We start from the raw sequence: 11,093 nt of genomic DNA, 5'->3' as shown, positions 1-11,093 counted from the left end.
GCATGGTGGGTAGTAGGAACCTTTCCTCTGAACATCCACCCCAGCACCGGTAGTCGGGGTGCCAATCACCTCTGAGGCAGCTTGAACTCCTTCGTAGGCAGCCAAAATTTCCTTCTCTGTTGGGGTGTAGTTGGCTTCAGACCCTCTGTAGCTCCGACTCCAAAATCCTAGCGGTCGGCCTCGAGTCTCATCAGGCACTTTCTGCCAAAGGCTCCAGGACAGACCATGGTTCCCGGCTGCAGAGTAGAGCACATTCTTGACCTCTGGTCCCGTCCTGACTGGGCCAAGGGCTACTGCATGAGCAATTTCCTGCTTAATCTGGGCAAAAGCTTGTTGCTGCTCAGGGCCCCAATGGAAATTGTTCTTCTTGCGGGTGACCAGGTAAAGAGGGCTCACAATCTGACTGTACTCAGGAATGTGCATTCTCCAAAAACCTATGGCGCCTAAGAAAGCTTGCATCTCCTTCTTGTTGGTTGGTGGGGACATAGCTGTGATCTTGTTGATGACATCCGTAGGAATCTGAAGCCGTCCATCTTGCCACTTCACTCCCAGGAACTGGATCTCTCGAGCAGGTCCCTTGACTTTGCTCCTCTTGATGGCAAAACCGGCTTTCAGGAGAATCTGGATTATTTTCTCTCCTTTCTCAAACACTTCTGCTGCCGTTTTCCCCCACACAATAATATCATCAATATACTGTAAATGTTCTGGAGCCTCACCCTTTTCTAGTGCAACCTGGATCAGTCCATGGCAGATGGTAGGACTGTGCTTCCACCCCTGGGGCAGTCGATTCCAGGTGTATTGCTCTCCCTTCCACGTAAAGGCAAACTGAGGCCTGCATTCTGCTGCCAGAGGAATGGAGAAAAACGCATGAGCAATGTCAGTAGTGGCGTACCACTGTGCTGCCTTGGACTCCAGCTCGTACTGGAGTTCCAGCATGTCCGGCACAGCAGCGCTCAGTGGTGGAGTCACTTCATTCAATGCTCGGTAGTCCACAGTCAATCTCCATTCTCCTTCAGATTTACGCACAGGCCAGATGGGGCTGTTGAAGGGTGAGTGGGTTTTGCTAACCACCCCTTGGCTCTCCAGCTCACGAATCAGTTTGTGGATGGGGATCACAGCATCTCGATTCGTTCTATACTGCCAGCGATGCACTGTTGAGGTCGCAATTGGCACTCGTTGCTCTTCCACTCTTAGGAGCCCTACTGCAGATGGGTTTTCTGTCAGTCCAGGCAAGGTGTTTAATTGCTTAATGGTCTCTGCTTCTACAGCGGCAATTCCAAAGGCCCACCTGAGTCCCTTCGGGTCTTTGTAATAGCCGCTCCGGAGGAAGTCTATGCCCAGAATACATGGAGCCCCTGGGCCGGTCACAATGGGATGTTTCTTCCATTCCTTCCCAGTCAGGCTTACCTCAGCTTCCACTAGGGTCAGTTGTTGTGATCCCCCTGTCACACCGGCAATGAAAACAGGCTCTGCCCCCACATATCCCGATGGTATTAGCGTACACTGTGCACCAGTATCCACTAAAGCGTCATATTCTTGTGGCTCTGATGCGCCAGGCCATCGGATCCACACCGTCCAGAAAACACGGTTTTCCCATGCCTCTACCTGGCTAGAGGCAGGGCCCCTCTATGCCTGGTTATCCTTCTTTCCTTGGGCATATGTCTTGGAGGTTCCCTCAAGGGGATCAGACATGTCATCATCATACCTGGCTGTTCGGCTATGGGCAACTGGGGCTGCTTTCCTTTTCTTACCTCCCTTCAATTCACGCACCCGTTGTGCCAGAACAGCAGTAGGCTTCCTATCCCATTTCCTCATGTTTTCTCCAGACTCACGCAAGAAGAACCACAACTCAGCTCGTGGGGTGTACCTTCTCTCCCCAACAAAGGAACGTCTGCGTTGGGTGCCAGGGCCTCTAATTTGCACAGCTGAGATTTGGAGGAGGTCCTCCTTAATCTCTTCCCTGAGTTTCTTGCGGCTTTCCTCTACTTTTCCTTCTAATTCCTGCAGTCGTGTCTCCACAGCTGCAATTCTGGCATGGGTCGGGCCATGTACAGCATCCGCATATGCCCGAAGCTTCTTTGCCATATCAAGCACAGTCTCATATACCTCCTCCCGCTTCATTATTGCTAGAGCAGAAGCGTATTCAGGTGGCCCAAGTCGCACCAGTTTCCTCCACATTACAGGTGTGCATGGTACAAGGTCCGGATTCCTAATTGTTACGTCTTCTGCAAAAATGATCTCCACCACTGCCATCTCCCTCAAGCGTTGGATCCCCTGTTCTATGGTCTTCCATCGTGTCTGCTGGACATAGAGGTCATCGGCACACAGATATCTTTGTGCTACGCTGTCCAGGACCCGTTCCCAGAGGCTTTGAGGGCTAGCCCCCCTCATCATGCCTTGGTCGATGACAGGATCATGTGACAGGGACCCCAAATGCCTCGCTTCAGTGCCATCCAGAATGGTAGCCTCCCCTGCCGCATCCCAAAGGCGGACCAACCAACTAATTATAGATTTGTCGGGCTGTCGCCGATAATCCTTCCTTAGGCCTCGGAGGTCCTTCAGGGAGAAGGAATCAATATTAGTCTCTGATCTTGTGCCAGTTGCTTTGACTCCTGATTTTATGTCAGGAGGTGTTGAGGGTCCTTCTCCTGCATCATACTCATCATTGTCATCCACTGGTCAATCAGTCTTCTCTGTGCACTTTCCACTTCGTGTGCTAGTAGCCACAGCCATTGGTTGAGGCTTACAGTCTGGTTTAACTACTGGCTTCAAACCTGGGCTGTTGGCTGCAGCCTGAGTGACTGGGATTGCTGCTGGTTTATCTCCCTGCCCCCCTTCCTCTGTCTGCTGCCCTACAGTATCGAGCAGAGTACGATAAGCATATGCCAGGGCCCAGCTCACTGCAATGATCCTTTTCTCCTTGGGGTTATCCTGGCATTTCCTTTTCAGATACTTCGCCACCTCAGCTGGGTTCTGGATGTGTTCGGATGGAAAGTCCCAAACTACAGGATCAGAAAACTCCTTTAAAATTTTGCCCATATCCTCCCATTTCCCGCACCACTCAGGATTTTTCACCCTTGGTTGTACTCCTAAATCAGAGGTCTCACCAGCCCCTCTAGAAATCTCAGCCTTCATCTTATATAAACTGTGGACAGTATAGAGAAAGGTTATTAAATTAAATAACAGAAAGATGGTATCCTTGGCAGTCAGGGAGGACAGGACATTTCCTAATAGAGATGTAAACAATTCGGAGGAGGAAAAGGAAAGCAAAGGCTGAAAAACCTCCTCCCCCATAACAAATTTAGTACACAGCCACAACCACGAGTTATACATTCCTGGAGCCGATAACAACATTTTTATAAGCCCCTTGCAAAGTATTACAGCCAAGCCCAGCCCGATAAATATTCTCGTTAGTGCCCCTCTGCTACAAAAGCTACGTATTAGGGACAATACCGGAGCTACTTCTGGATAAGAAAATAACTCCAGGGACCATAAAGCGATCAAAACTTCGAAGAACCCTAATGACCACAAATAGAGGCAGGCTTTCACTCCAAATGACATCATAACTTTAAAAAGAGACATACCAATATTCCCGCAGAACGGTTAAAGCCAAAAATATTATTAGAATAAAGTTTTTTTCACTTTGTCTGGGCCTCCCCGTACGGGCCACCAAATTATTTGTCCTGGTTTAGGACAAATTAGGGGAAAACACCTCCAAAGGAGCCCCTTATAGGGAACCAAACCCTCCGCAACCTCCCCCCCACCACCGGGTTCGGGAGGAATTCCTTCAGAGGGGAAGTGGAAAAAACTTGTTTATTAAGGCACAACAAAAAACACTCCCCAGCACAAGAGAAATAGCCCAAGATGACCACAGATGTTTTCACCAGTCCAAGGGGGTTGAGCTGTATCTCTCTTCGCCGCAGAGGGTACGCAGCTTCTTTCACAGACCCCGGGGGAGCTCCTGCCCGGAGTAGGTCCGATGTCTTCGGGGGGGGGGGGGGGGGAAGGGAACAACGGAAACCGGGAAAAAGGAAAAAAAATGGCAAAAAAAGCAAGCCAGCGAAAAGCAGAGAAAAAAAAAAGAGGAAAGCAGAGCCAGCAAAGCATGCAGCCAGCAGCAAGCAAAAGCAGCAAGCAAGCTAAGCAGCAAGCCAGCAGCCAGCCGGGGGGGGGGAAGGAAGACAAAACAAACTGAGGACAGGGAACAGAAACCACGATTGGGATAATGAGCATGAAAATGTCCTGTCCCCACGACACGAGGCCAGGTCGCCGTGCTGTGTCTTGAAACCAGATCGTCTGCCTTCTCTGCAGAAGGCAACAGGCTCCTCCCTAATTCACCCTCAAACTCCAGTTCCAGTTACCACACAGAAAGATGCATCCTCCTCTACAAAGATGGGAAGTTTCAAATATAAGAGAATAGAAATCATGGACTAAACCTCACAGTCACGGTAATGTCCATCTATAAAATAGGCAAAATGCTGATCCATTGTCTTTGTGGGCAACCTCAAGAGTGACCATTTGACTACTGCAAAATCTGTCAATTTCTGTGTAACAGGAAGTCTTTCTTCTGCCATTTCTCCTTTATGGAGAACATCTACTAAACTGTCACGCCCTCCTGATGTGGGAACTGGTTGGAGGAAAATGAAGCACAAGGAAAGCAGATGACGTATGGCAGGACATGAATGCAGTAGTGAAACGACTGGCCATTTGTCTTACCTGCCACAATGCCAGTACAAACCACATGTGAACACTGGCAGCCTTGATGGCAGAAGACATGTAGCTCTTTAGACTCACGTGCTTAGAATAGTGGCAGTGGAGGAACTGAGAACTCAATTACGTAATTCTTGAGTCCTAATCACAAGACAGAAGTCAAACTCCTTAACTCTCTTCTGAGATATAACAGTTAATGAAAGGTGTCCTTTAAATAATAATCAAGGGATCTGACCAACAGTGAAGAGTTGGATTTTTTGACCACCTCCTGTTGGTTTCTGCTTTTCTAAAAAATTGTGAATTTCCCACTTCCTTACCTGAAGGAAAGTGGGAAAAAAAGGAGGAAATAACCAGAAAGAGAGAGAGGATTGGTTTTTCTTCCAGTTACTTTGCTGCTGGTAAATGGTGAAGGTGTACTGTAATTTTAATCCAACATCCTCAATTTAGACCTTGTTTTAGAGTCAACTTACTAATTGAAGAAAACAACACAATTTTCTTTCTATCTCAGTAAGTATTCATTGTACCTGTAGCAAGGAGACTGTGGTGTAAGGGAAGGATGGCCAGAGAGGGAAGAGCACTCTCTTTGCCAGGCAGCAGGCTGAGGAATGAAATTCTTCACAAGTGTGTTCACTTCAACTCCCACTTTACATGCAGACAGGAGAAACTATGAGTTTATCAATGCATATCCAAGATACTGTGGAAAGACTCTTCAGTATACAGCCCTTGACACAGACACCCCCATATTTCTCTTGGAGCAGGAACAGGATGCAACTATGGTTAGGACAAGAGGACATAGTCTCAAGCTGTGCCAAGAGAGGTTTAGATGGACATTAGAAAGAATTCCTTAACAGAAAGTCTGTTTAGATATTGGAGTGGGCTGCCCAGGGAGGTGATGGAATCACCACCCCTGGAGGTGTTTAAGGCATGACTGGACATGGCATTGAGTGCCACAATCTCGTTGACATGGTGGTGTTCAGTCAAAGACTGGACTTAATGATTTCAGAGGTCTTTTCCAACCCAATTGATTTAGTGAGTCTGTGGATGTGAAAACAGTTTAAGGTCCCTCCCTCAATCCCTCCACAAACACCACTCCTGCTTCCTGACGGAGCACAGGGCCCATCCCACCCCCGCTCCTGTCTCTTGAGAACTACACTGGGAACACACGACCAGGGGGTTCAGAGCCGAGGGCAGGAGCACGACGGCTGCTGCCACGACACACCAGGTGCTTGCGCTCAGACACTGGCGAGCACCTGTTTTCGTGGGCTGCGACCGCTGCCCCCCACCCAGCCAGTAGGGCAGGCGGCCAACATGGTTGCTGGAGGCACGCTGGAGCCGCTGGAGGCACACCGCCGCCGGTGGGACGCGGGGCCGAGCACCCCTGAGGGCCCCGGCCCCGAGTTCCCCGGCGCTGAGGGCCGGGAAGCCGCGGCCGCCGGGCTGCGCCGCACAAGCAGCGGTGCTGGAACGCGACTCTCGCGAGAGAGCGGCCCGCCTCGCCTGCACCCCGCGCACACCCGAGCCTCTCGCGAGAGCGGGACTGCGGGCCGGCATGGAGCGACTGTTCGCGCTGGAGGTGCTGGTGGAGGCACTGCGCGTGGCGGAGCCGGGGCCCGTGGAGCTCCCGGGACCCGCGGAACACCCGGCCGTGGCACTGCGCCTCTTGGACCTCCCCACCCTCGTGCTGCGCCCCGCCGCCGCAGCGCCGCCCCTGCGGCCGGGGCAGCCCTTGCCCTTCGGCCGCGGCAAGCGCTGCCTGTTCCGCTGGCGCCCGGACTCGCTTTTCGCCGCGCTCCGCCGCCGTCCGCTCCGTGCCCTGCTCCTGGCGCTGCCTCCCGGGCGCGCCCCGGGACCCCCCCGCCTCCTCGGCAGCTGCGTCGTGTCCTTGGGCCCCGCCGCCGAGCTGCTGCAGCGGCACGGGGCGCCCTCATCCTGCGGCCGCCGCGGCCGCTTCGCGCTGCGGGACCCCGCGGGCCGCCCCGTCGGGGAACTGGTCCTGCGCTACCGCCTCGCCAGCTTGGGGGGCGGTGACGTGCGTCCCGCCACCCCCCGCGCTGCCACACCGCCTGCCACCACTCCTGAGCCGCGAGACGAGGAGGAGGATGAGAAGGAGGAGGAGGAGAAGGACGAGGAGGAGAGTGAGCAGCTGGAAGGCAACGTCTTTTGCCCTCCGCTGCTCTATTACAGCCGTGAGGCGGCTGAGCCTCAGCGGCCGCCAGCAACAATGGAGCGATGGGAGCATATCGAGCCCCAGAGACCGCAGGAGAAGGACAAGGGCCACAGTCCACCACGTCCCAGTGCCGGGCCCTCGCTGCTGCACCCTGCCAGCCCTCGACAGCCCCAGAACGCCCTGGTGCAGCTGCCACTGCTCAGTGCCTTGCTGGCGGAGCTGTCGGTGCTCACCCGCAGTGCTGTTCCTGATGCTGCTGTACACCCTCATCTTGCCTGCCTCTACCAGGCCCCAGGGAGTGGAGACACGGCCTCATGGCCCCCCAGTCGCTCTGCTGCCCTCAGGCCTGCGGAGACACCCGTGGGGCCTGGCAGGAGCAGTGAAATCACGAGCCCTCTGTTCAAACAAGGCTGTCAAAAGGCCACCTCCCCAGGGTCTTCTGGGGTTGGGAGAAGACCCAAGAAAGCTGTGCCCGAGGCACAGCCAGCCTGTGAAAGGAGCTGCAAAGCTAAGGAGAACAGACCTCCCAGAAAGAAATTGTTGTATGGGCTGACAAATACACTGAGGCTACGGCTGCAGCAGACCAACCCGGATAAGCGGATAATTCATGAAAGGAGGGAGCAGTACAGAAAAAAGCAAATGGAGATGCTAAAAGAGAGAAGCCCCTTATCCAAGAGAAAGTTGGCCAGAAATACTGAAGAACAGCATGTGGTGTCTTGCAAGCATTGTGGCACAGGAGGTAGTTCAAGGCAGAATAATCAGTTGGATAAAATTGTTCAGACTTCGTTAGAAAACAGTGCTCTCTCAGAGTCAATGTCTGTGACAGGAGATATATCCCCTGGCCTGCAGAAACAGTCTACTGCAAGTCTATCCAGGAAGGATTCAATAACTACAGCCCCCTTACTGGAGGAAACTCTCTTAAAATCTGCTCATGAGGAAAAGTATAGAAAAGCTCAACTCCCAGCAGCATTCCCATCAGATGCTAATGCAGAAGGAAGTTACAACAATGCAACACACTTAATCCATCATAAAACCATGGAGCATGATTATGTTTCTGTTGTAAGTGGTCATAAACTAAGCCCCAGCAGGAATGTTGAAAACAACTCTGAATTCATATACTCCAATTACTTTGTTGCTAGTCCAGATAACTCAGTTTGTTCAGAAGATTTCACCAATGCTGAGTGTACAGGCAGAGACTCAAAAGTTTGTGACAGCAGTCCTGAACCTCTGTGGCTTGAAAGACCAAAGCAAGATAGGTCAGATACAGAGCAAGAATCCAGCAGGTCCAGAATTTCAAAGACAAGTCTAAGAGCTCAAAGTACTTCAGATCTTGTGCCAGTTCCTTCAGCTTCATCTCCAGTCCAGTTTTTGAGGAGAAACTGTGACTTTAAAACCAGCATGGGGACTAGTGCTGAATCTGCTGATTCACTTAACCTTGCTGAGATGGAGGCATCATTATTAGAAGAAGAGCAGAAAGCCCAACAGATGAGTAAGGAAGAGAACAGGGGTGATTGATATACTCAAGAAATGTCTACACTGAGAAGCAAACAGGTTAAATCTGATATGGATCTGAATACAGGAAAGGGGCAGACCTCTACAGGATAAAAGCAGTCAGTAACTCAAGTTAGCTCTTACTTGCCATCTAACATGTCTGATCTTGAACTTAGTGTTCTGGAAAACAGTAGGTCAGACAAAGAAGATGATTTTCTGGAAAAACTACATGGTCCTAATCAGTACAAAGACATCAGTGAACTTGTAATAAACTCCCAGGATACACAATGTAATTATAACTTTTCACTGTCTGGATTGAGATACAATATTTAAACTTTGTAAATCCTGTTACATTTAGTTGCACTATGTGCAAGTTAATTTATGATTTTATCACGCACACTTATTACATTAGTGAATTTAGATACGGGATTTTTTTTAAAAAATTGCTATTTGAATCTCTCATATGGTGTCTACAGCCTGACTTCAGCGTTTTAACACTTATCTTAACACAAAGTAATCCAAACAGCATATGAAACTTAACTTACTGTCAAAGCAGAAAGAAAACAGGAGCAGCAAAAGCAGCCAGTACCCACAAAAGTAGTCCAGGGTAGAAGTAATAATATGCTACCAGAACAGCCAAGTACAAAATTAATTCCTAACCAAACAGAAGGTTTTATTCCTCCTGAAAATTTCCAAGCTTCCTTTTCATTAGAAATAGTTACTTTGAACATATAGTCACAGCCAGTAGCATCACAGAATTTTATCAGCTATAATATCAGCTTTCATCAGTATAATGATGTGTTTCTTTCCCTTTTCCATCACTAAATACAGTGACCAGAACTGGATGAGCCCTTTTAGAGTTTCTTAGGTTGAAGTTTCATTTAAGTCAGATTTTCACAATTTATTACTGAATAGTGTAAGAATTTTTGGTGACAGTAAATCACCATGGTGATATAATCTGGGCAAGCTTTAAGAGGTGGATGGAAGTTACTTGACCTTGAAGACTAAGGGTATGCAAGGAGTAGGGAAGAGCATAGTAAATCTTCAATGCTTCACAACTTCATAATTGCATTCTCTGACTCTAGGGAAAGAGGTGGGGTCAGCACCCACAGTCCAGAAACTTGGAACAAATGAGCATATTATGTCATGATGTAAAGATGTGAGTAATGAGAAATTTACCATGTCTCCTTTGCCATTAAGATAGTTGAACTGATGTTTGATTTTGATTTTAGGTTTGCTTTTAGTAGCTTCCACTTTGATCATTGAACTTAATGTCTTCTGTTTAAGTACGGAGGTTTTTCTAGAATCCATGTGCTGATCCCAAATTTTAGAGATGTTTTTTGACTTGAATTCCTGCCTTACTTTTTAGTCTCATGTACCCCCTTCCCCCCTTCTTTGAGTAGTTCATTTCCTATATCAGCTTTACATTCCTAACTATCTCATCAATTAGGACAGTTATCCTTAGGGTTAAATGATAGATTTATCCACTCCTCTTTTCTTTATAATTTACAATCTGACTTTTTTCCACAACTTTTTCATTTCTCACTGTAATTTTCCATGTACTTTATTACAAGAGCCTGTGTTTACACTTTAACACCTTAGAGGAGCTTTTTCCTTTCCCTCCTACTATGTGTTTACTTTGTAAGAATTACAGCATCTTTCCTATTTAAAGCATGAACATATGTGAGGGTTATTGGACTATCTAGTGTTGATTTCCTAAAAACCACTAGTAATATTTTTAATCTAAAGGTAAGCAGCTGAAATTACCTATATACCAAAGGAATTCCTGGCCAGAGCAATTCCTAAATCTTATTTAGGGTGTCTTTCGTCAGCTACAATTTTAGACCAATGTTTTTTTTTTTTTCTTTTTCTTGCAATGCCATGGACTTCTCTGATACACATGGATTCAGACTGTCATACATTTATTGATGGAATAATGTCTTGCACTTCTCATGAGCAAAACTGTCATTAAAATACAATGCTGACCAACCATTTTTACAGTGTGGCTATTTAAATGAGTTGCTAATGCTACAAGTGCACAATTTGAAGAACATTATTTAAGAAAATTTTATTTCAAAAATAAAAGTTTATTTTCAACTTCAAGCAGGTTGAGACTCAAGGGCAAATTTCCAGTCTTTTTTCTATCCCCTATTCCATCTTCACTCTTCAATTTCCAGAAGCAAATATGGTACGAGCAATATTTCTTTTGTTTAAATAATGAAACTAATCTCTTTTCAGCTGATTTTATTTGGAATAACATTTCTAATGTTTACTGTGTAATAGCATTTATAATTTTATCAGGAGAACGATGAAAATGACAAAAAATGCATAGGAAGACAATAGGAGACATTACACTAGAACAAAACTGCAGCATCATGCTTGCATGGCTTAGCTTGTTTTTTTCTTTTCAAATACATACTCCAGGTAGTGATTATTGCATGGAGAGGTTAGCAGGTAGTTTCTGCTCCCAGGGATAATAGACTTTTCAGATATTGCTATATTGTTGTGAGAGTAAATTAAGTTTAACTTAACATTCAAACAGCAACTCTCAGTCAACAAAAATGGGAACGACCTTTATTATTGAAAACTCATAAACCAATATATTAGCAAGAAATAGCTGCTAATGACAAGAGGCTTCTATGTCAACACAACAGAACAAAACAAAGATACTTATTACCAATATAAAATACTTTACAAACGGCCACAGCAACTCCCTTTTGTACAA

At 47.6% G+C, this 11,093-nt stretch overlaps 1 protein-coding gene across 1 annotated transcript; it reads left to right on the top strand.

Moving 5' to 3' along the window:
• The first annotated feature begins 6,244 nt into the window (after window positions 1-6,244).
• Window positions 6,245-10,358, top strand: MAP10 (microtubule associated protein 10). Its single transcript, XM_053939757.1, has 2 exons — window positions 6,245-8,657; window positions 9,454-10,358. Exon 1 carries the CDS (start codon window positions 6,260-6,262, stop codon window positions 8,390-8,392), a length of 2,133 nt encoding a protein of 710 aa, XP_053795732.1. The 5' UTR covers window positions 6,245-6,259; the 3' UTR covers window positions 8,393-8,657; window positions 9,454-10,358.
• Window positions 10,359-11,093: the final 735 nt, after the last annotated feature.

Source organism: Vidua chalybeata, chromosome 3 (assembly GCF_026979565.1).
Source record: "Vidua chalybeata isolate OUT-0048 chromosome 3, bVidCha1 merged haplotype, whole genome shotgun sequence".
In the NCBI taxonomy this organism is placed as follows: Eukaryota; Metazoa; Chordata; class Aves; order Passeriformes; family Viduidae; genus Vidua; species Vidua chalybeata.
This window is presented reverse-complemented; position numbering and strand designations above follow the sequence as displayed.

Bases quoted from the DNA above. Each gene is read 5' to 3' on its own strand.
- MAP10 (XM_053939757.1), top strand. From the start codon at position 6,260: ATGGAGCGACTGTTCGCGCTGGAGGTGCTGGTGGAGGCACTGCGCGTG.